The 23159-nt window shown below is 46.2% G+C and overlaps 5 protein-coding genes across 6 annotated transcripts; 3 read left to right on the forward strand and 2 right to left on the reverse strand.

Annotated features, from left to right (window-relative positions):
• The first annotated feature begins 2258 nt into the window (after nt 1–2258).
• On the forward strand, nt 2259–5802 carry LOC125524686 (putative magnesium transporter NIPA6). 2 transcript variants are annotated; one of them, XM_048689732.2, is made up of 9 exons: nt 2259–2740; nt 2841–2897; nt 2988–3078; nt 3183–3343; nt 3430–3557; nt 3671–3808; nt 4612–4704; nt 5024–5144; nt 5240–5802. In XM_048689732.2, exons 1-9 carry the CDS (start codon nt 2566–2568, stop codon nt 5365–5367), a joined length of 1092 nt encoding a protein of 363 aa, XP_048545689.1. In that variant the 5' UTR covers nt 2259–2565; the 3' UTR covers nt 5368–5802. The 2 variants fall into 2 exon arrangements, with proteins under 2 accessions (XP_048545689.1, XP_048545682.1); XM_048689725.2 differs by having other exon boundaries at nt 2260–2740; nt 5237–5802.
• Nucleotides 5803–8166: 2364 nt separating this feature from the next.
• LOC125524703 (uncharacterized) lies at nt 8167–8631 on the forward strand. Its single transcript, XM_048689741.2, has one exon. The coding sequence runs from the start codon at nt 8211–8213 to the stop codon at nt 8382–8384; it is 174 nt and encodes a 57-aa protein (XP_048545698.1). The 5' UTR covers nt 8167–8210; the 3' UTR covers nt 8385–8631.
• Nucleotides 8632–8765: 134 nt separating this feature from the next.
• On the reverse strand, nt 8766–11670 carry LOC125524710 (Nucleotide-diphospho-sugar transferase family protein). The gene is made up of 4 exons (XM_048689754.2): nt 10920–11670; nt 10069–10809; nt 9715–9961; nt 8766–9498 (listed from the first exon to the last, which is right to left on the reverse strand). Exons 1-4 carry the CDS (start codon nt 11655–11657, stop codon nt 9017–9019), a joined length of 2208 nt encoding a protein of 735 aa, XP_048545711.2. The 5' UTR covers nt 11658–11670; the 3' UTR covers nt 8766–9016.
• Nucleotides 11671–17105: 5435 nt separating this feature from the next.
• ROP9 (RHO-related protein from plants 9) lies at nt 17106–19192 on the forward strand. The gene is made up of 8 exons (XM_048700521.2): nt 17106–17409; nt 17506–17593; nt 17697–17806; nt 17952–18015; nt 18129–18193; nt 18290–18355; nt 18495–18607; nt 18912–19192. Exons 1-8 carry the CDS (start codon nt 17311–17313, stop codon nt 18943–18945), a joined length of 639 nt encoding a protein of 212 aa, XP_048556478.1. The 5' UTR covers nt 17106–17310; the 3' UTR covers nt 18946–19192.
• Nucleotides 19193–19514: 322 nt separating this feature from the next.
• LOC147992148 (uncharacterized) lies at nt 19515–23102 on the reverse strand. Its single transcript, XM_087538945.1, has 2 exons — nt 20695–23102; nt 19515–20605 (listed from the first exon to the last, which is right to left on the reverse strand). The coding sequence occupies exons 1-2, from the start codon at nt 20780–20782 to the stop codon at nt 19515–19517; spliced, it is 1179 nt and encodes a 392-aa protein (XP_087395071.1). The 5' UTR covers nt 20783–23102.
• Between the last annotated feature and the right edge of the window lie 57 nt (nt 23103–23159).

The raw sequence follows: 23159 nt of genomic DNA on the forward strand, positions 1-23159 counted from the left end.
AGAAAATGTCTTACATTATGGGACAAAGGGAATATTTTCTTTGAAACTTTTGGCATTCAGTTATCAGAACTACTACACTAGTCCAAGCATTAAAAGCTTTTCATGGTTGTTGCAAATTTGGGGCCCTATGTAACTATGTAAGGTTTGAAGGTTCCAAGAATGCAAGAGTATATAAGGTTTGAAGGTTCCAAGAACGCAAGAGTATGTATAGAAGAAAAGATAAATACCAAATGGACTGTACAACTACATGGGAATGTGTAATAAAAGTTCACAAATCAGGCGCATAAGGGCATCTCACATCTCCAAAGCTGACCCTCAAATCTACCACAATCGACCGAGCTGTCTGAACACAATTTGTCATCCAACGCAGTCCTGCCAATGTGACCTGCTATTTGTTTTCCCGCAAACTGGTGTACGACTCTGACACCCCTTGCCTACTTAAATCCTCCTTCTGGTTCGCTTTTCTTGCACTCTTCCCTGCTCTCCCTTGCTTTCATCCACACCTTCCTCGTCCGCGCCACCTTTGTACCTCTTCGTTCGCCACCCAGCCATCCTCAGACATATGCAACCCCTACCCATGCGCCTGCCCGCCTTGGACTACGTTGCCGTCCACCTAGGATCCTTCTGCAACCAGGTACCCTCCGCTCCCTTGACGACACCGTCCATGGTGGACACCATGCTCGTCATGTGTTCGGTTAAATGTTATTGAGTTTTTTTTTGTTGAACTTCTTGTTGTTTTCTAGGGTAAACACGATGGTGGGGGACTCGGTGATTGAGAATGAGTTGTTGTGCGAGTCGTGGTTGGCCGTATCTGCGGACTTTGTAGGCATGAGGCAAGAGGGCTCGGCCTTTTGGCAAAACATGCATGCTTCATTTCATGAGCAAAAGAACTTTGCGCCCTACGACATGCACGCCATCCATGAACGCAATGCGAGTCGCTAACGCATTGGTAGTGCACCATCTCCAATGCCATATGAAGTTTTGCGGTGCAATTGCACAAGTGAAGACAATGTGGCCATCAAGCCCCTCGACCATGGAGATAGTAAGTTTTGCTTCTTGTTGCTTTGCATGTTGGTCAATTCATTGACTCACTCAATGTTGCAACTTGATAATCATCACGTTGTATAGTCTGGACGCAATATCATGTTGTACCAAAGGACCGAGGGCAGACCATTTTATGCTTTTACATTGTTGAGGAAGCTCAAGTGGAACTATGTGTGGGACAACATGTGCCGGTTCTGACTCTAGTATCGTTGAATTTGAAATCAATGAATACGAAAAACTTGTTCAATATCTTGTTATCTCGGTTGTAATATTTACATTTGAACTATTGTTGTACCAGGGATATTTGCATGTTATTTATGGATGAATTGTGTTATTTTCTGTAACTGTTTTGAGTGTCAGAGTTGGATGGCCGTCCCCGCATCAGTGTCCGCGAGCTGGTCCAGATCAGTCCGCGGACAAAATACAATGTCCATTTCAGGGGTCAACATTAGAGATGCCCTAACATAGTTTGTGTGAGGAAGGAGAAGAACACTATCATCCGATTGATCCGTTTCACTAATGATGAAGGAAACTCCATCTAAGATAAAATTCACATTCACACGTCAAATACAAGCTCCATCTGAGAGAGCCTTAGCTGAAAATATGTTCATCTGTAAACCACCAGAAGCTTCGGCTTCTCAGTGAGCCGAAAAGAGAATCCGTGCTGTTCATCGGCTTATAATGAACCGAACCGCGAATCAATCTATGGTTGGATGGTCAGGAGGACGGCACTAACCTTTCCCGTCAGAGTTTAAGCCTCATACTCTACATTGGTGCTCGCATTTTCTTAGATTTATTCTAGGCCTTTCGACAATGTGTATTCAGTTGGAGTAGGCGTTCCCGTTGACTACAATCAGCATGATGTGCCGGCTCAGTCTGTCAGTGATGCTCAACGGGATAAGATATCCGTGCGTTCATATGGACGAATGTACGCTCCCGTATGTGAGCGACTTCGATTGTACTACGTTTCACTTTTCGATGGAACCGCTCGACATATTGATCGTTGTCAACAGGGAAAAAATGATGCTAGAAAAACAGGGGGGAAAACAGAATTGCCACATGCAAATCAATGGCGCACACGTTGTAGGTCGAAAATCACCACGTGCGGGTCTCATCTCATCAGCTGTCGCCGTCAGGTTCCCAGTCAGCAAGCCAGCCAGCCATTGCCACCGGTGCGATCTCCGCTTAGGGAAATAAATATTTCGGAGAGCGACGCCCGGATCAGCGTGTCTACTGCCGTTTCGTCTCGTTTCCAAGTCCGTCCGTCCCATCCCGTCGGCCTCCACCCTGTCCTGTGCCATTGGCCAATCAGCTCCGCCCCCTCATCCAAGAACCCGCACGCAGAAACAAAATCCTACGCGCCGGAGCCGTCCAAGAACCCGCATCCCATTCCCATCCCCCGCCCGCCCGTCGAGATCAGTGTACAGGCGAAGAGGAAGTTCGCAGGAGCTGCGCGGTGGCGGGGCCATCCGATCCGGCCGCCCGCGCCGGAACCAATCTGAGGAGCACGCGATCGCGGCCATGGAGGGAAGGATGGGGGGCGCAGGCGGAGGCGGGGGCGGGCCGCAGGAGCTGTCGGCGGACAACGTGCGCGGGATAGTGCTCGCGCTCCTCTCCAGCGGCTTCATTGGCTCCAGCTTCATCATCAAGAAGAAGGGCCTCCGCCGCGCCGCCGTCTCCTCCGGCATCAGCGCAGGTCCCTCCCTCCTTCCTTCACTTTCTCCCAGCGCAACCTTCTTTTCTTTCTTCAGTTTGTTTAATCCTCTAAAATGTCCTCTGTTTTTTACAACGTGCAGGGGTGGGTGGGCACTCCTACCTCCTGGAGCCCCTATGGTGGGTCGGCATGATCACCAGTAAGCTCCCTTTCTACAAGTCCCAGTGTACCAAAACCGAGCTCAATTCTTAGCTTGGTCAAACCAAATTATATGTTCTTCTCTTCTCAGTGATCGTGGGAGAGATCGCCAATTTCGTGGCCTACGCCTTCGCCCCCGCGGTGCTGGTTACTCCTCTGGGAGCACTGAGCATAATCGTCAGGTGTGCACCACATACACCACAAGCCGTGGTTTTAATCTGCAATCCTGAGATTCATATGTGATGTTGAACGTGTCTTTGTTCTGCTGGTGTTCTTCCTTGTCCAGTGCAGTGCTGGCCCATTTCATCCTGAACGAGAGGCTGCACGCGCTGGGGGTCCTCGGCTGCGTGATGTGCATCGCGGGGTCGATGGTGATCGTCATCCACGCGCCGCTGGAGCAAGAGATCACGTCGGTCAAGGAGATATGGCACATGGCAACGCAACCGTGTGAGAGTTGTTAACTTGTTATCATGGGTGCCATGTTTTAGGAAGTGCGATCTAAAATGTATTGTTTTCTTCATGCTCCTCTGCAGCTTTCTTGCTATATGTTGCTTCGGTTATAGTCCTGGTCTCTGTGCTGGTGTTCCATTTCTCCCCTCTATGGGGGCAGTCGAACGTCTTGATCTACACCGCCATTTGCTCTTTGATGGGTTCTCTTTCGGTAATGTAGCTCGCTTTTAACACCAGTTTCTGATGTATAACAGTTTATATGCAATCACCGAGTTTTTATTTTAACCTTCGTGTCGAAGGTTCTGACCCGTTCTCCTTACGCAGGTTATGAGTGTTAAAGCTCTTGGTACATCCTTAAAGTTGACTTTTGAGGGGACGAATCAGTTAGCATATCCTGAGACGTGGTTCTTTATGCTTGTCGTGGCTATTTGTGTGCTGACACAGATGAATTACCTCAACAAGGTTTGTTTGAGTGCACTATGTATATTCAGTAATCAATTAATTATAATTTGTATCCTTATGGTAAATGCCATGAAGCAACAGCTTTCCGAAGATTGATTCATTAGTACCCCCTCCAGTTCTTTACAACTTGCTTTGGACATCAAAAGTGTCTCCAAAAGTCAATTTCGACCACTAACTTTTATTGCAGTATATTAATACAACCCGACATTATTATGATATACTATTATTATGCTAGTACCTTGCAAAACAAATCTACTCATATGATTTTCATGCCCCATCAACATATTTTAGAAGATCGTCGGCAGTCAAAGTTTCAGAGCTCTGTTGTATGTTCAAAGCAAGACGTTTTGCAGAACTGGGAGTATGAACATCAAATTTGAATGCTTGAACTATCCCTGAAGCAATAGAGATAACCGCACTATATTTTAACTTCTTTCATGATAAGTTGAAAGTGTTGTTGCTCTTCAGCTCAAGTTATGCCAATATATTTGTTCACTAGGATAATGACTAGGGAGTGTCATACTGTATTCAAATAATTGCTCCGTATCTTCATTTTGTCATTCTTCTCAGCAACCATAGATATCAAAAGAGAAGAATCGGAGGATTATGATAATTGCTTAGGGGTATTTTGTTTGTGCATGTAGGAACCTACTTAAACATGTTTTTCTTAAGAATTCTGTACCAGCCTTAATTTCTAATTTCATATCTGTATTATATTGTTATGGCCTCTTCAGTAACCATGTTCATTCGCAAGTTCTACCGTATTGGCAGCCTCCAGTGTAGTAATTGTTCCTTGTTTGCAGGCACTTGATACATTTAACACGGCAGTTGTATCACCAATTTATTATGTGATGTTTACATCATTGACAATACTCGCAAGCATCATAATGTTTAAGGTAAAATTTTGTTCTGTTCTGCCGTTCATCCCACAAAAGGTGTGAATTGTTTATTAGGTAATTATTGGCACCACTTGGAGACACTTGTTGCCATTGTATCTCGTCCACACGTGAAATATAGTATCCTAAGCTACTGGGACTACAGCTTAGCATAAATTTTGGCTTACTCCGTAGCTCTATCCTGCAACAGTTTAGTAATGCCAAGAGCAACCTTCAACACAATGTCATGCTCTGCTAAGCACCACTATGTCGGCACAATTTTGTGAAAAAAGCATATGAGCTAACCGAACTTCTTACTGTATCATAATGATAAACGCAGGATTGGTCCGGTCAGAGCCTTGGAAGCATTACTTCTGAAATATGTGGCCTGATTGTCGTGTTGTCTGGTACCATTTTGTTGCATGTCACCAAGGATTACGAAAGGATCCCTCAATCGAGAAGTATGTAACCCTGACTGAACTTCCACCCTTTCCAGTCATATATTCAGATTTGCTTTGATCCATGATCATGACTCTATTGTTTCGTCGTGAAGTAGGCCTTTACGCACCGTTGTCTCCCACGTCGGCAACAAGATTGAATGGAGAACTACTAAGGCACGTCGAGGAGGATGCGAGGAGAACCGACAACGAAGAGAAAGTCTTGAGACGGCAGGAGATGTACTAGGCATTGGAGGATGGCAGCGATGGATGACGGAGCAGCTGTGATCAACACATTGCCGGCCACTCCATTGTGTTGTGTTGCCTTGTACATAATTTGATATTGCAGAAGCTGGGAGATACGGTATCCGGGAGACGGCGGAGTTTCACCAGATAGGATCTGTGCACAGATTGTTGCCAAGTTTTCTTTTCCTCATCAGCAACTTTTTGTTTTTGTTTTTTTGAGTTTTGTCCACGGCATTTTTCCTCCTCTTCTTCTTGTACTGTTTGAGTTTGTTGACTTGTTCGGAGCGATCAGGCAGAGCTTTCATGTATCTGAACTGTGAATCTTGTACATCCTGTTAGCGCCGTTCTTGTAGAATTCCGATTTTCGGCTTTTGTTTCACCGTCACCCTTGTTTGAGGATAACCAATAATTTGTCCAAGAAAAAGATTTATGATCAGTTTGGAACATGGATCTTTTTTTACAGTCTCGTTTGAGACTTTGCAAGATGGAATTATGTTTCCTGATTTATGTGGGATGTGGGTTATCAAAAGGGGCGTGCTACGCGTAAAAAGATCCGCCGCCTCGTGAGCCGTCCAATTCGTTGATGGAGCTGTCCGTATTGTTCTTTTTTTATTTTCGCAATAAGACTTTTGTTGCGGAATTTTATATTTCTGCAACAAAAATATTTGTGACAAAACATTCTATCTAATTTTTGCAACAAGGTCCTTGTTGCAAAATCCCCTCGTCTCTAATTTTCTGCAACAAAAGTCATGTTGCACAACCTCCTCTTTTTCTTTTCTAATCTTCTTTTCTAATATTTTTTGCAACAAAACCCATGTTGCAAAACCTCCTCTTTTTAATTTCCTGCAATAAGACCTGTGTTGCACAACCTCCTTTTCTCTAATTTTTTGCAACAAGACCATTGTTGTTGCGAAGGCATCTCCGCCGCATCTAATATTTTGCAACAAGGCCCATGTTTGTAAAAATTGCTACAACATCTTCAGCCGCTCGTGCACTTGCGCAATCGTCGCTTACTTTTTTTTGGTTCTGCAACAACACCGTTGTTGCAGAAAGAAGACAAGAGAAGCGTGTGTGGTTCAGTAGGCATGTGTCGAGCAAGGAAGCGGCGGACGCCTTGCATCCTCTGGACAGCAGGCTAGCTTAAGGCCCCCCTTAAACAAAAGAAGGGGGGGGGGGGGGGGGGGCAACCGCCCCAACCTTGGATCAACTCATAAAGGATTTTTTTAGGAAGGCTTAGATTATATATTTTTAGCATCTGTCCCCTTCAAATTTTTGGCTAGCTCCGCCATTGGTGCCGGGGATTGATCTATTCAGTGTGCAATTCAACTGAAATTTCTGTGCTATTTGCTACGGAATCATAATGATTTGGGTAGAGTAATTTATACAACTTGTATTGTGCTTCAGGACTATGCTGAACATGCCGACCATTTTAGCTGCAAATGTTTTCTCGTCAATCTCTATTACTTAAAAAAAGAACGTAAAATTCGCATTTCATCTAGTTGCAAATGTTTTCTCGTCAATCTCTACTACTTAAAGAAAGAACGTAAAATTCCCATTTCATCTGTCTTCCCATCACCTCTTCGTCCAACATTCCATGTATATGATAATCAATCATTTTAATTTACTTACCTTCTGAACCAATTACACTTTAATTTATTTATCAAAGTTCTAATCAAAATATAAGGTAATCACGGACAGAATTTGCTGAACATTTATTTACATAAATCGCATTATTATTGACATGTAAATCACAAGCTAACGTACTAGAATTTTTATATCTTGTTACACCGCACGGGCATTGTTCATAATTCTAGTCAACAACAAAAAAAGTAGCACATTCGGTTCGTTTTTCTGCTGGGAGTCTGGGACTATGGTCCGCCCATCTACTTTCGCACGCATCTCCAGGCAACCGCGTGAGCGTGACATACTAGTAAACCCTACTCTCTCTTCCCGGTCCCACCCGCCAGCCGCACTACGGCACAAGCTTCGTGTTCTTCTTCATTTCCGTCCCCTGCGCTCGTGGGATCTGCGGCGGCGGCGGCGGCGGCTTTCCACGGTAAATCTCTGGGCAGGATCCGTTGAGTAATTTTGGACAAGTCTTGGAGGATGTTGTAGCCTTGTACGTAGATCCGAACCAGGGATCCTTGTATAGAGAGCCCTAGTCCACGCCGCCCGACCTCGCCGTCGTCGCGTGGAACCGAAATTTCTTTGCGGGGAGGGTCGATCCCATCAGCTTTCTTTGTGGATTCTGAGAAGTTTGATTGTTGTTGTGGCGGGCAATCTTCCTGGGAGCAGATATATCGTTGATGCGGTTTGTATCGTTAGGATGCAGTACAGCTAATGGGTCCATTAGGAGTAGACACAACTGCTTATTAACCATTCGGTTTACTCAAGGCGTAGTATATCATATAAGCGTTAATTGCATCAGTACTGGTTCATTCAATCTACCTATGAGCACTGAATGACCAATCTAAATATGTGTATGTAAGGATCAAGGTACGATATAATGTACTACTGGATGGTAGTTGCGTTATCATGCCCAAACAAGGTGATATGTATGTAGATATGTCCAAAACTGTAGTAGGTGTATCAGGTAACAAGTGATATGCAACTTGGTATGACCAATGTGAACCCTTTTTTGTGTGGAGAATTTCTTATTTTACTTCTATTCACCCGATGTGTCTCTTTCTTAACTCTTGTATGAGATTTCTCTTGCTCTGATATTCTCTTTATGCTCCTTGTGTCTGCCTTTGGCGTCGCAGAAGCTTGAATATTACCACTCTGATGTTGTGTTTGTCAGCCCCATTTTCAGTTTCCTCTGCTGTGCAAGTTCATACCCACTAGATGGGGAAGGCAAAGCGTGCATCTATATTTATCAGGCTCGTCTCAGCAGCCGGAACTGGATTTTTCTACGTGAAGCGCAAGAATCCTCGGCGGATCACAGAGAAGCTTGAGTTCAGGAAGTATGATCCGCGTGTAAACAAGCATGTTCTATTTACGGAAGCCAAGATGAAGTGAGACGCTGCAGCCTTTCTTTCTTACCATAAGACCTCTACCGTTCATTTTGGTCGAAGACGATGATGCTACCTTTATTTAGCGGGCTCTAGATAATTTAGTTTCATGTAAACAACTCTAATGAGCACGTTTTGATCTCGTCAGCACCGAATCAGCATGGATTTTCACTTGCTCTGCCTTGCCTGTTTATTTGTATTGTAACTGAAATGAGCTGCAAGCCTGCAAATGTACTGTCCCATTTTGGTGTTGTGATTTTTGTCAGTGAATGCCTGCTTCTGAAACTTACAGCACCCACAGATGAAGGGGTAGAGGGTCTGAACCACCAAGATAAATGTAAGTTTTTCCTTCCCTTCCCTTTTATTTTCCTTTCCTGTTTAACACCTGAAACATATATGCTGTCTCCGCAACCGATTATAAGATAGCTGAGAGGCATGAATTGCTATTACTGATTATGTTTCGTGATTCATGTTTGAACTCTGAACAATGTTCTTTTGTTTGTTTTGTGTGCATGACATCATATATTAACTAACAAACAATACATTATACATTTTGTCAAAACAAGCAGGCTGTCGATCCTTGAACATTTTCAGAATTAGCATTGGCAAGTAGCTAACTGTCTACAATAAGGTCAGGTACTAACTTTCCATGTCGTCAGACGCGTGAAACTGCTCGGCCACTGTGAAGCTACTACTTGCTTCACCCCAGCTCTGCAAGCACATCCTGAAGCCAGGATCATAGTCCCACAGCCCGGATTCCATCTGTCGCTGGAGTTTCTTCTTCCTCCCGTTTACCCAGTTATTGTGAATGATGAAGCACCCGAGCTTCCTGCAAGCCGAGCGCATGTCGCGCCTCCCCCAGAGCCCCTTGTAAGCTCCGTTGGGGAACAAGTCCCGGTCCAGAAACATGACGGTGAGGTTCGTGCTAGGCTCTAGGCATCTGTCATTGCGGAGTCGGTTCACACCTTCCTTCCCACACAGGACGTCATAGAAGCTTGGCTGCTCTGATGAGTTTGATTTGGCCGCGTGCTTCACTACCATCTCCATCGCAGTGATGGTGGCGCTGTCTGATCGGGCGTAGTAGAAACCCGAATTTAGCCGGCGTGGCAGGTTGATTGGCCCTGTGAACAAAGAACAGTGAGAGAATTCTCAAACACAATGTTCTTTGTAGGTATTCTATTTCTTGAATGCAGACTGGCACCATGCCATAAGGTGTGAAATGTGCAAGAAAATCTAACACGTTGAGTTAAATATAAGAACACTGTTATTATCCACCAGAAGAAGAAGCATTAGCAAAGCCAAATTTGTAACCATAACCACTAAGATGTAAAAGTCACCTGTCTCATTGTATTCATCTGATTGGGCTGCGAATGTAGCAGGTCCAAGAGAGTGCAGGAACTGCACTGGATTGTGAAACCAGTAGACATCAACATCACTCAGCAGCACGTTGTACCCCATCCTCAAAATCTCCAGAACAATGCGCGATTTAACCTTCGTCACTCGCTTAAAACACTGGGTTCCAAAGTGGCAGTCATCGAAACTGACGTTCTTTGGTGACGTAGGATCTCTGAAAACTGGCAAACCCTAGAATCAGGAATTGAAAACTTGTGCATAAATTGACAGTTTTGCAGAAAGAAAATAACTGACAGAAAACAAGAAAAACAATGGAGTGAATTCAAGTACATCATTACCTGCAAGGCGGAGAATTCGTATGTCTCTTGATCTAGAGCACAGACTACAAAGTTTGTGACTCCGAGACGGCGCAAGCGGCACACCCAGCTCATAAGCATGTCCCTGTAACTTGCCCCAGCCACACCAAGAACAACAGACTTATTATCATCGGCTACGGACCGAAGGAGCATTTCTAATGAATATGGAACGTCAGAGGCTTCTGAAGAATAGCTTGGCAGATGATCAGGCAAGCAATTGTTCTCTTTGTTCCATGGGTTACCACCAACCTCTTCATGGGCATCCTGTTCTTTACCTGTGACAAATCTTGAGAATGTAGGCTCTTCAACTTTGCTCAACATGTAATCTTCAGAATGCTTTACCACTTCATACAGCATGGAGAAAGAATGATGATGTCCTCCTGGCGGACGACGGCAATACGACCCGTAAACCGAAGCGAGATGCCGGTTGACACCGTGCTCCCATGATCCACCAGGTAATCTGCCGCTGCTACTCGAACCAGCGCCGCGCTTTGCGGTGGAATCTTCGGGGTATAGCCCAAGAACTAGACTGCTTGCATCGAAGACGAGCCTCGTTTCAGATGACAGAACTTCATGGATCAGCCACCTGCTGTGCGCCCCTCTTCCATACAGAAAAGAAGGCACAACTCCTGCAAGCAATGGACGGCCCGGATTGTTCCACGCGAAAACGAGCCCCCTGTCGCTGCCATCTGCTGCCCATTTCTCAGCTTGAATCTCCTCTAGCTAATGGAATTCATCAAATGAATACTTCATTATCATGTACGTAGAAGAACAACTTGGAGTTTTCTACGAATCTAAGATTGCCGTTGATAGAAGGATGGAAGAAAAAGTACCATCGCGCTGTGGGCGAGATTGTAGGGTAAGCTGGAAACGTTGCGTGCCATTGAAACGAGGAGCCAATCACGGTCGACTCTGCTGAGATCTGCCAGTAATGTGACGGCTTCGGGGAGCAGAACGACTTCGGCGTCGACGAGGACGCAGACGTCGGAGTCGGCGGCGGCTTGCGCTCTTGCGATCATGGAGTGGAAGAATGGCGTCCCCGTGAACCTGAAACCAGGAGAGTAGGTGCAGCTCAGTTCGAGCAGCTTACATGGCGGACCGAACGAACTGTACGAGTTGAATTTGCGAGGGCGCCCGCACGAGGAATCGACGGCGGCCTCGACGGTGACCCGGCGTCCGAGACGTTCGGAGAGGGCGAGCGCCGACGGGTGGGAGCCGAGGAGCACGACGGTGACATCCCACGGGAGCGTCAGCCACGACCGCACCGCCAGCTCCTGCCGCGCGGGCGAGCCGTCGGGCGGGTGGAGCGGGGATGAGAAGATCGTGACCCTCCGAGCGGCGGTCCGGAGGTGGCCTTCCTCGCGATGGTGGTGGCCGGCGCGCGCTGTGGCGGAGGCGCGGTGGAGCACGGCCGCCGCGAGTACGACGAAGGCGAGGGCGAGGAGGAGGACGACGAGGCATCCTGCTCGGCGCGGCGATGTAGTAATAAGGCCATGGACGCCGCGGCGCGACGACGCTCCCCGGCGGCGCGGAAGAAGAGGACGGCGGTGGCCGTGCGAAGGGAGAAGCATCTGGGCGAGCGCAGGCGAGTGGCGGCCTGGCGGGGCGGGAGAAGTCAGGCACTAGCTTCGTTTGGCAGCTTGGGTGGGGTCTACCAGTCATTGGGGGCCGGGGAGCGAGACTGGCTTCAACGGGAAGCAAAGGTGCCGCGGAAACTGCAAACGTCTAGCAGGTGGGACCAGGCCAGTCTCTTGGTGGGTTCACCTGTTAGTTTTTTTTGAACAAGGGGGTGGTGCCACTGGCACCTTTCATTGATCTCAAGCGCAAGTTACAACTGAGATTTTACAGTGTTCCAAATCAAGATTTCCTAGCTTATGAAGCATAGGACAGTGATCAGCTGCATGAGATCTGCTATTACAAACTAAAATGGAGTAACCATTGGGAGCTGAAGAGTATGCATTGGCTGCATTGACATGCGCTTTCCTGTTAAGCTCCCTGGGAATGTATCGAACATCGGTTCGAATCTGATTAGTGGTAGCAAAGAAGCTAGCTAAGTAATTCCTGATTTCCCAATGGCCAGGCTTGTTACGAATATCTCTCGATGCTGCGGCATGCGCCAAAGTCTGGTTGTCTGTAAGAAATGTAGCCTCAGTTATAGCCAATTTAGCTACTATCTGACCTGCTACCTGAAGTGCTCTCGCTTCCGCCTGAAGCGGGGAGTCAACCTGATTTTCTAGAGCAAGTGCACACACCTCAATTTGCTGTTGTTCATCTTCGAAGTAGATGAGTACGCCAATTCCCACAATGTTTTGCTTTCCTGCTTTCCATGCGGCATCTGTATATATCTTGCACCTTGATCTCATAATTTGAATTGGACCTGTATTGGCATGCTTCTGAGAATTTAGAGATGCATTTGTTTGCGAATTTTGATCATTGCACTGCTTCGCAGGATCAATCTGAAAAGCTAGCTCCTGATTCTCTAAGATGGCCTGCATTGTTTGGTACACCTGTGTTGGTTTTGTTTCTTTCCTGCCAAAGAGTGCATCATTCCTCACCTTCCATATGCACCAAAGAAAAGTCATTATATTTATAAGAGAGGCCTGGGGTGCCCTGAGTTAAGAAGAGCATGAATAATTTCTGCAATGCTAGTATAGTTGTCACAAAGGATTTCAGATTTAATAAACCAGGGATGAGCAACCCAGGCTGCTTTTGCAAAGGGACAAGTAAAGAAAAGATGCATGTCATTTTCGTCCTGATCACACCTAATGCAGCCTTTCTTAATATGCTTGGAATATTTCCCTGCTCTCATGCCTGTTGGAAGAGCTTTCCTCAAGAGCCTCCATGCAAAAGTCTGTACTCTTGGAACCATGGTCTTATCTTTCCACACCTGCTTGAGCAACTGCTTGATTTCTTGAGATACCTGTCTAGGTAATGGAGATCCCTGCTGTTGTAAGTCTTGGAGGCATGCTTTGTAAGCAGATTTTGAAGTACATTTTCCTGAAGGATGTAATTTTCAACAGAGGATATCAGCTCCCTGATGTTGAATAATTGGCACCTTCATGATGTTGTTAGCCACTTCATAGTCAAAAAGATTATAAATAAGATTGGCATTCCATGTTTTTTGATTTTGATTCCATAAATCATTGATTTTGGAAGGATATACATAATGCCCCGGACGAATTTGTAAATGCTCATAAATCGATTGCCAATGAGGAAACCAGGGAGTGCTCCAAACAGAGGAATTACCATCAAGAATTTGATAAATTGAATTTGCATAAAGAATGTGCTTTACCTTGAGAATTGAAGCCCAGAAACCTGATTTTGGAATGTTGTTTTTTGCTCTCCATATAGAAGTATCAGGAAAATATTTAGATTTAAGTACCTGTGACAAAAAACTTTGTGGTTCCTCTGCAATTCTCCAAGCTGCTGATAGGATTAGTCCTCTATTTACTGCTTGGATGTTCTTGATTCCTAGCCCCCCTTCAACTTTTGGGGTGCAAATGTCCTTCCATGCCCTAAGGCAAAGAGCTTTCTTTGATGGGTCTTCTTTTATTCCTGTCCACCAAAAATTCCTAAAGATAGAAGTAAGTTTGGCAATAAGTTTCCTAGAGAAAAGGATATTTGACATATAGTAGACAGGGATGGAAGCGAAAACTGAATTGATCAGAGTTAATCTAGCTGCATGTGAAAGTTTGTTGGCCTTATAGCCAGTCAATTTAACTTTAAATTTGTCGGCAACAAAATCATAAGCGCTGGATCTATCTTTGTCAGGGAGGATTAAAGGATGTCCTAAATAGATAGAACTATCGCTAATATCCTGCACCGGAAAAATTCTTTTAATACCCTCCTTATTGATGGCATTGACATTCCTGCTGAAAATAATAGAAGACTTGCTCCAGTTTGGCATTTGACCTGAAAGGTTGCAAAATCTTTGAAGAATTTGAAGCATATGAGTAGCTTCTTCAACTGTAGCTTGTCCACAAATCAGTAAATCATCAGCAAACATTAATGAGTGAATCCTTGATAGACCAAATTACAATCAGAAAACAAACTGAAATATACTCCCTCCGTCCCACAGTGTAAGACGTTTTTACAAGCTAATATATCTTGCAAAAACGTCTTACATGTGGGACGGAGGGAGTAGTAAAAGAGTCTTCATTCTCATTGATCCTTCTAAAAACATATAAAATTTCTGCTCGAACTTTCGCCACTCCAATCGAGTGGAAGAAACTTGCCCTTACTTCGAAAGCTCCTATAACAACAAATCAGGTCTATAGCCTGTCCATGACCTCACCAAGTGCCCCCTTAGAATGACACAACAACATTATATTCTTGCAACCGTATGCTCCTCCTATGAATCGTATATTCAAAAACATGATTGCTTTTACATCAAAGATGCTCGTGGCTCTTATGTGCGTCCGAACTTTCATGATGAGATGACATTCAATGAGTCCTAGACAAAACAAACGAATAGACTCTTGCAAGCTTTGAAAAAAATGGATATTTCGGAGCACCGGTTTTTCTTTTGCCTAGAGCTCTTTGGATGTCCTTTCACCATGAAAATTTTGCATGCGTCGTGAACGCCCGATCATCTTTGATGTAATAAGGAGTATATTTTTTTAAAAAAAATCTACTATTCATGTCACAGTAGGTCGGCTACGGGTTAGAAACACCATGTCTGCATTATAGTGCGTGACAAAATGGTTTAGGAGTAGTAAAAAAATCTTAGTTTATCGTAAGCTTGATCATTATTGGAACCTTTTTGTTTTCTTAGGGCTGGTCATCATCCGACTGGGCCTGAGGCACACCACAGCAGTGTACTAGTACCATACAGCTCGCACGGCGTTCGAAATTTCCTCGGCCGGGAAGCGGGCCAACGGTCTCCACGAACACAGTTTGCCTTTGCTGATCGAAAAAGAAACAAAGAGGCCGGGCAGCAAGAGCTCGAAAACAAAGCAGTTTGGTTCTCCCAACTCGGAACCAAACCGCCATTGAATTCCCCCCAACCGCCCGCCCGCACGGCGAGCAGAGGCACCCCGCGGGCATCCGGCGGGCGGGCCCGTCACGGGGTATCTGTGTGGCTGCGGCACCAACAGGGCAGGTGGGCAGGTCGGATTTGGAATCGCCCCATTCATTTCTCCCCAACCGCGCAGGCGAGGGTACGAGAAAGGACGCGCAGACGCAGGCGCGCGGCGATCAGGGACGACGAGGCGACCGAGCGCTGCGTCGGAGAGAGGAGAGGGGAGCGGTCAAGGTCTAGCGAGGGGTTCGAAAAAAAAGGACGCCGCGACGAGTCCGAGGCGTCGTCGCCAGCTGCCCGGCCCGGCCCGGCTCCAAAGAGGAGGAGGAGCGTGTTCAAAAGCTAATCTTACTAAACGAAAACCAAAGCGTCGTTAGGGCGCGGGCTGGCCCCACGGGTCAGCGTGACTGCGCTCTGACCCAAATCACCCCGTGTGGAGCGACGTCGACGGGTCCGCGGGCCGGGCGTGTGGGACCCGCCGCCTCCCCCTCGCCGCATGTTGGATTTGAATATCGCGTTGTGTGTGCATGCAAAGGCGCAAAGGCTACGCCGGCTCCCACGAGGCTCTAATTTTCTTTGAAAAATCCTTTCCGCGCTCTCTCTCTCTCTCCCAGGAACGTTGCCCGGTTTGAATCTTGTGGTTTAGGCTGATCGCGAGGGTTTAAGGCCTCCTTTGGTTTATTGGTTTAGAGGAAATTTCAGAGGATAGGATTCTTATAGAATTTTTTTCTTTAGAGTTTTTTGGTTCATAGAAATGGATTCCTATTCGTATATAGGATTGGCTCCTATCCTCCACATTTCATAGGAAAATAAAAAAGAGCCTAGACTCAATGAAAAAATTACTTTGGTGTCAACCAAATGACATCTTGTTTCCTATTCCTACTCATAGGATTTGAGATACATGTCATCTCATTTCCTACAAGATTTCTATTCCTATGATAATTCTATCCTATGAACCGAAAGAGGCCTAAACTTTAAAAACTTTTTGTGTGTGTATAAAGACTATTGCTATTGTAGTGCAGTGTAGTAGTATACGTACGAGTGTACTAGTAGTACCCACACCTGCTAATAGTAACCGTTTAGGACTGTACTGCTGCTGTTTGCCTCCTGGAGAGCACTAGCAGTGGTAAAGCGGGCACGTACTAGTAATGGTACATGCCAGGAGATCGTTTCTTTTTCCTGATAGATAGATATATGCTTCTTGGAGAGCGTAAGCCAAAGTCCTCATTGCTTGCTCGAATTCGAAATCAAAGTGTACAACCACGAGGGCCGCCGTACTACCACCAGCAAGCATGTACTACGAGGTGCTAGTGCTACTCGTGCTCGTGTTGAGTTGATTGGAAGCTGTACTACATTTACTGTCAGCGCATTGCCCCCGTTGGGACTGCAAACAAGGCCGGTCTCGTTTAACCCGTTGCTCTACTAGAGAATCATTACATTATGCCATGTCCCCGACGTTTCGGCCGACTGTCTGTTTGGCGTTTGTGGCCAGGTCATCCGTCCGTGTATGCCCTGTGGGGTTTGTAATCTGGGTTTTCGCCCGGCTTTTCTTTGATTAACCGGACAGCTCTCTTCTTTTAAAAAAAATTACATTACGACACGGGAAAAAAGTGGGGACAAAGAAAAAGAAAAGACGGCTTCAAACGAGCCGCTAGATGCGGCTCCTGGTCTGCTGCCCCAGCTTCTCATGAGAGAGCGAGAGAGAGAGAGACCTGCGCACGAAGTGCTTTCATTCATGGCCGTCCATCCACCGCCTTGATGGTCTGCCCACGGTGGCTTTGCTGATGACTTGACAGTGGCAGCAGCCAGCACCAGCAGAGCATGCCGTTGCAGATCAGCTGCACGTCCAAAACAAAACAAAACCCCTCGTAGTAGTAGCGGCGTGCGTCGCGCCCCGTCCCAGGCGAGGCGAGGCCCCGCATTCACGCCACGCTCCCCGAGAGAGAGAGAGAGAGAGAGAGCAGCAGCAGTAAACGCAGCCAGAGGCCGGTTGTTTCTTGCTTTTGCTTTTAAGGAGGCAGACCGGAGCAGAGCTGCGGCACGGCTCCCCTCGCTTTGGCCTCCCACGGAAGACAAGTATCCTTGTCTCTGGCTCGTGGCTCCTTCCCCTTCTTCCCCGCGCTTGTTCTTCTCCCCCCGTGAGCTCCAGCCGCTCTTGCTGTGCGGTGGAACTCAAGCGAGCAGCCGATAGCGGCGGAGGAGAGATGAGCGTGACCAAGTTCATCAAGTGCGTCACGGTGGGGGACGGCGCCGTCGGCAAGACCTGCATGCTCATCTGCTACACCAGCAACAGGTTCCCCAGCGTACGTCCCTCCCCCAACCCTCCCCTTCCTCTTCTTCTTCCTCCTCTCGGCCTGCTTGCTGCTCACTCGGTCGCCGATCTGTTTCTTTCTTGGCAGGATTACATCCCCACCGTGTTCGACAACTTCAGCGCCAACGTCTCCGTCGACGGCAACATCGTCAACCTCGGCCTGTGGGACACCGCCGGTACTTGCCCCATCCCTCTTCATTTCCACCACTGCTACTGCTACCGGTGTTCAGAGCCGCAAGTTCTGAACCTGAAGGTTTGTGCTGTGTTTGCTTCGTTCAGGGCAAGAGGACTACAGCAGGCTGAGGCCGCTGAGCTACAGAGGCGCCGACGTCTTCGTGCTCGCCTTCTCCCTCATCAGCAGCGCAAGCTACGAGAATGTCCTCAAGAAGGTATATACATACATACTACGTTTCTAGCAAAAGTTACTGGCACATTAGTTCAGAAATTACTTGTTCCAGATTTGAGTGTGCTTGAGATTTCACCTGAATGTTCCCAACTGATGATAATTGGGTCTCTGCCTCTCTGGTCAAGCAGTGGATGCCAGAGCTCCGCCGGTTCGCGCCCAACGTCCCCATTGTTCTAGTTGGGACCAAGCTAGGTGAGGAACCTGCACCCAACATGGCATTACTCCTTTCCATGAAGTTTCTGCAACGCCACGGGTTGCTCTGCATTTTTGTCCCGATAGTTAATAATGGCGTTTCCGTTGTCCAGATCTGCGTGACCACAGAGCCTACCTCGCCGACCATCCCGGTGCCTCGGCAATCACAACCGCACAGGTTTGCTCCCCCACTTTCTGAACTTCTTTTCAACAACCAGGAGCGTAGACGGATGGCTAATGTGCCATCTTCTTCCCCATTGTTGTTGTTGTTCAGGGTGAAGAACTCAGGAAGCAGATCGGCGCCGCAGCGTACATCGAGTGTAGCTCAAAGACACAGCAGGTAGTGCAACCGAGACCAGAGGCCGCGTTGGAATTAAGAAGAATTTGTTGTTGTCTGCTCTATTTCAGATAGTCACACGCACACACTGCATCATTCATTTCTATCTTAAATGACTTGGTGATTCTGTTGGCCGTGCCAGAACGTCAAGGCTGTCTTCGACACCGCCATCAAGGTGGTCCTTCAGCCGCCGAGGAGGAGGGAGGTGATGGCGGCCAGGAAGAAAACTAGGCGAAGCTCTGGATGCTCCATCATGTAAGCACTCCACCTCTTGTCATTCACTCGCTTCATTGGTACTGTAAATTGTAATGGTGTGAGCAAACTATTCCCCAGATTTGCTCCATGAAAAATCTTGCTCACCGGTCACCTTACCTCAAAATTGGCACGTTCAGTTCGATTATGACCTATGAAATGCTGCTGCTGCTTAGATCAGATTTTAGAGGTTAACTATAACCGATGCAAACAGCTGATTTTCCAAAATTTCAAATTCGCGTTGATTGCAGTGTTTTTTGCTCAACACAGGAGTCCTGATCATGTCATTCTCTTTTTGAATCCACAGGCACTTGATGTGTGGCAGCACGTGTGCTGCCTGAATTAGCACCCTGGACTGACTCTGGAGACGAAGCATGGTGTAGTGGCAAGTCGATTTGCTGACATAGCGCGGGCATCTTTCTAATGCTTCTGGTTCTGTTTAGCTACTACTATATGTTGCGTGTTTCGGTTTCTACTTCCCAATCCTGGAGCTGTCTAGGATCGACTATTCGGATTGTAGGTGTAATGTTATGTAAGCAAGGTTGTGTAACAACTAGATACAGGCAAGCTATAAGTTTATGGTTAGCATCTCGTAGGGATTCGCTTTGATTCGCAGCAATTTGGGTGCAGATTGAAAAGTACAAACATAACTGTGCTGAAAATTAAACAACAAGAAGGCAGAGGGAATGCAGCCGGTGGCTGTTCCTGCTGGATGTCTTTGCTAGCTGCCTCGTTTCTGTGTTTGTAGCCATTGGTGAAGTCATTGTTGAGGAAATCATTAACTGGTAGCTGCTCGGTCGGCTGGTGAGTAGGGAATTAATAGGCTAATCGGCCATTTAATCAATTAATCGGATGATTTATCGGGTAATCGGCTACTCGGGGACTCTATGAGTAGGGACTAATCGGCATGTTAACTGGTTAATCGGATGAATTCTTGAACAGGGGGTGAAGTAGACTTGAGCAATGTCGAAGAAGGGGGCATCGTCAAGTAGTAGTCGTCGTCACAGTGGAGGTATAACCTGTGGTCGACCGGGACTTGCTGGAAGGAGCAAGTGAGGTTGTAGCAGAAAAACCGGTCGATGCAGGCTGTGGACTTGTTGATTCTCCCTCCTTTAGGTGAAGTAGACTCGAGCAATGTCGAAGAAGGGGGCATCGTCAAGTAGTAGTCGTCGTCACGGTGGAGGTATAACCTGTGGTCGACCGGGACTTGCTGGAAGGAGCAAGTGAGGTTGTAGCAGAAAAACCGGTCGATGCAGGCTGTGGACTTGTTGATTCTCCCTCCTTTAGGTGAAGTAGACTCGAGCAATGTCGAAGAAGGGGGCATCGTCAAGTAGTAGTCGTCGTCACAGTGGAGGTATAACCTGTGGTCGACCGGGACTTGCTGGAAGGAGCAAGTGAGGTTGTAGCAGAAAAACCGGTCGATGCAGGCTGTGGACTTGTTGATTCTCCCTCCTTTAGGTGAAGTAGACTCGAGCAATGTCGAAGAAGGGGGCATCGTCAAGTAGTAGTCGTCGTCACAGTGGAGGTATAACCTGTGGTCGACCGGGACTTGCTGGAAGGAGCAAGTGAGGTTGTAGCAGAAAAACCGGTCGATGCAGGCTGTGGACTTGTTGATTCTCCCTCCTTTAGGTGAAGTAGACTCGAGCAATGTCGAAGAAGGGGGCATCGTCAAGTAGTAGTCGTCGTCACAGTGGAGGTATAACCTGTGGTCGACCGGGACTTGCTGGAAGGAGCAAGTGAGGTTGTAGCAGAAAAACCGGTCGATGCAGGCTGTGGACTTGTTGATTCTCCCTCCTTTAGGTGAAGTAGACTCGAGCAATGTCGAAGAAGGGGGCATCGTCAAGTAGTAGTCGTCGTCACAGTGGAGGTATAACCTGTGGTCGACCGGGACTTGCTGGAAGGAGCAAGTGAGGTTGTAGCAGAAAAACCGGTCGATGCAGGCTGTGGACTTGTTGATTCTCCCTCCTTTAGCTTCGGTCTGCATGAAGTACTTGCCAAATCCTGGTGGCACCAAAAGTCCACAATGACATCTCCAGAACAAAGTAGCAACATGAAAATTGGAGGAAGAGACGTTTCCCTGAAAATGTCACCTTGTCCTTTGCATTGGAATAACTCCTGAAGCCGACTAGGCTGTGACTCGCTCGTAGCAGCATGGATCAACAATGTCCATACTGTCATGTGCAAGCAAATTCTGCACTCCAAGAGTTGTGTACATTACATCATATACTTGCTCAAGGAGGATGTCTTGTTGGCTTCACAAGTTGCAATCCAATAGCCCACCATGACATACATGTGGCCACCAGGATTCTATGGAGTGTGTAGTCCATAGATTTTACCACCTCAAATATGCTGCTGCAATTTCTGAAACATGCATTCTGGCAACAATTGGAGCATTTATGGTGATTTTCCAAGCCTGCATTCAGGTTTAGATGCCCTGAATTTGAACTCTAGCTGACCAGGCCACTTCTCACCTTCAGTTCAGTATTACCTAGTTGCTGCACAATCTGAACAAACCACGTTGTATATTCAATTGCAAATTAAAAGCACGAGTAGCAGTGAGTTCACAGATGGTAGTACCAAGCTTGTAATATCAGTCCAACATCCAAATGCAGACCTCTTTCCTCAACTTCAATCCCCACATGTGTCAAAATGGACCGCCATGGGGGCTCTGGCTGCAGTGATTGTAAACACTCCATGGGCCAAACTAATACTAGTACAATTTCTGCACCACCAAATAACAACTCATCTCCTGGAAAAACAACCACATATGCCCGATCATAAGAAGACATTTTCCAACAGCTGGATGGACCAGGTGTTTGAAACTGTAACTGCAATGTCACAACTCATACACAAACAGAACAGTGTCTCCCAAATAGCAACAGAACCAAGATAGAAACTGAGAAATGATTTAATTTTTGGGAAGGGGAAAGAATCTGTTAATGCCTCTGCACTTTTTTGGGGCAACTATTGGGCCACCTTCACATCCAATAACGACACTATTCAAATGGATGCTAACAACAAAGGTAAGGAGAAAGTGAGCGGTGTTGTAGCTGATTTTACACTGTTTAAAGATAATGTGATGTGGACCCCCCCCCCCTTAATGACCATATTAAGACCAATGTTGACGTCAGTTTTGTGGAGAGTCTTAATGCAGCCAGTGTGGGGGTTGTGGCTCGTAATTCTTCCGGAGAAATTATTGTTTTTTCGTGGGATTTTATTGATCAGTGTACCAGTGTAAATGAAGCTGAACTCTGCGCCTGCCTCGCAGGACTTTATATAGGTATCACACTTCACTAATCTATTATCTTAGTGACTGTCTGTGCTTTTGTACATTCGTTTCTTGCAAATGAGAAGATTGACAGGTCCCTGTGGCTGATCTAATGAATGAGGCTCTGAGTATATCCAGGATGATCCAAAATTTTAATATTTCAAAGATAAATCGGATTGCCAATGGGGTGGCACATGAGAATGCTAAGTTTAGCTTCGATACTAGGTCCGATGGGCTTTCTTTTTATTTTGTTCCGTCCTGAGTGGCGTATGCTGTAACGAATGATTGTAAAATCATTTCTTTTGGATTAATTAATATATGGGGTGTTTTTCAAAAAAAAAAGAAAGAAACTGGGAATATAAATGATGTTGTTCTCGCCACCTGTTTCCTGCATGGTTAAACCAACTTAAGAAACTTCTGCGTGTTTGAGACTAAGATGGTTTGATTGGGACGCAGTGGATGGACCTTGGAAGGGAATGCCGGCGCCTTGTGACGCCATTGACCGGAATCTGGTTGCAGCGTGTTCCAAGATCTATGTTGGAAATGGATGCAAGATTTCCTTCTGGAAGGAGCGCTGGCTCGATGACCTTTTCTCTTGCCGAGGCTGCTCCCTCTCGGTCCAACTCACCTCTGAACCGGACAAAATCGTTTGGAAGCTACTCCCTCCGTCTCATAATAATGCAAGATTTTTTTTTACACTACACAAAGAGAGTAAATGACAACAAGACTTAGAGCATTTCTAACCGATCCCCTATAAGGCTATAGAGGAATAAAGTTTATTTTATTCCTTTAAAACGCACCTAGCCAATCCCTTATATGCTATAGAGGAGTAAACTGTTCTAGTACTCTGTGTCTTTGCCGTTCACAAAAATGTCTTTCCAATCCCAAGCTAAAATGTTCCTCTATGAATAGTAGAATAAAAATATAAAAAGAAAAAAATGCTGATTTTTTTACAACAAACATTGCTTAGTTTTCTTCCCACGTGCATTTTTTCATGATTAAATCACATTCATTGAGGTCTTGGAGAAAATAACAAAATCAGCATTCCACAATACTTTAAAAAACAATTTTTTTTCCTGAGCATCAGAACAGTTTTTTTCTTCACAAAAACTTGCACAGATGTAGAACATTCAACAATGTTTGTTACCATTTTGGGTTTTAATGTTCAAGTTCAGGAGCAGAAACTCCATGTCTTGCTGTTTCTTGTTTTCTTTCCTTTGCAAGCTGTTCGTTGTAATCCTACCCGGTCGATGGCTTTGTTAATTCGAAGTCGGGCTACGCTTGAGC

Source organism: Triticum urartu, chromosome 1A (genome assembly GCF_056163025.1).
Source record: "Triticum urartu cultivar PI428250 chromosome 1A, HENAU_Tu73, whole genome shotgun sequence".
NCBI lineage: Eukaryota > Viridiplantae > Streptophyta > Magnoliopsida > Poales > Poaceae > Triticum > Triticum urartu.

Coding starts and splice junctions, on each gene's coding strand:
- LOC147992148 (XM_087538945.1), bottom strand. CDS start 20,782: ATGACAGTATGGACATTGTTGATCCATGCTGCTACGAGCGAGTCACAG. Junction 20,606..20,694: donor ATTCCAATGCAAAGGACAAG/GTGACATTTTCA, acceptor TGGTGCCACCAG/GATTTGGCAAGTACTTCATG.
- LOC125524686 (XM_048689725.2), top strand. CDS start 2,566: ATGGAGGGAAGGATGGGGGGCGCAGGCGGAGGCGGGGGCGGGCCGCAG. Junction 2,741..2,840: donor CTCCTCCGGCATCAGCGCAG/GTCCCTCCCTCC, acceptor TACAACGTGCAG/GGGTGGGTGGGCACTCCTAC. Junction 3,558..3,670: donor CTTTGATGGGTTCTCTTTCG/GTAATGTAGCTC, acceptor CTCCTTACGCAG/GTTATGAGTGTTAAAGCTCT.
- LOC125524703 (XM_048689741.2), top strand. CDS start 8,211: ATGGGGAAGGCAAAGCGTGCATCTATATTTATCAGGCTCGTCTCAGCA.
- ROP9 (XM_048700521.2), top strand. CDS start 17,311: ATGAGCGTGACCAAGTTCATCAAGTGCGTCACGGTGGGGGACGGCGCC. Junction 18,194..18,289: donor CGGCAATCACAACCGCACAG/GTTTGCTCCCCC, acceptor GTTGTTGTTCAG/GGTGAAGAACTCAGGAAGCA. Junction 18,356..18,494: donor GTAGCTCAAAGACACAGCAG/GTAGTGCAACCG, acceptor TGGCCGTGCCAG/AACGTCAAGGCTGTCTTCGA.
- LOC125524710 (XM_048689754.2), bottom strand. CDS start 11,657: ATGCTTCTCCCTTCGCACGGCCACCGCCGTCCTCTTCTTCCGCGCCGC. Junction 10,810..10,919: donor ATCTCGCCCACAGCGCGATG/GTACTTTTTCTT, acceptor GAATTCCATTAG/CTAGAGGAGATTCAAGCTGA. Junction 9,962..10,068: donor ACGAATTCTCCGCCTTGCAG/GTAATGATGTAC, acceptor TCCTGATTCTAG/GGTTTGCCAGTTTTCAGAGA.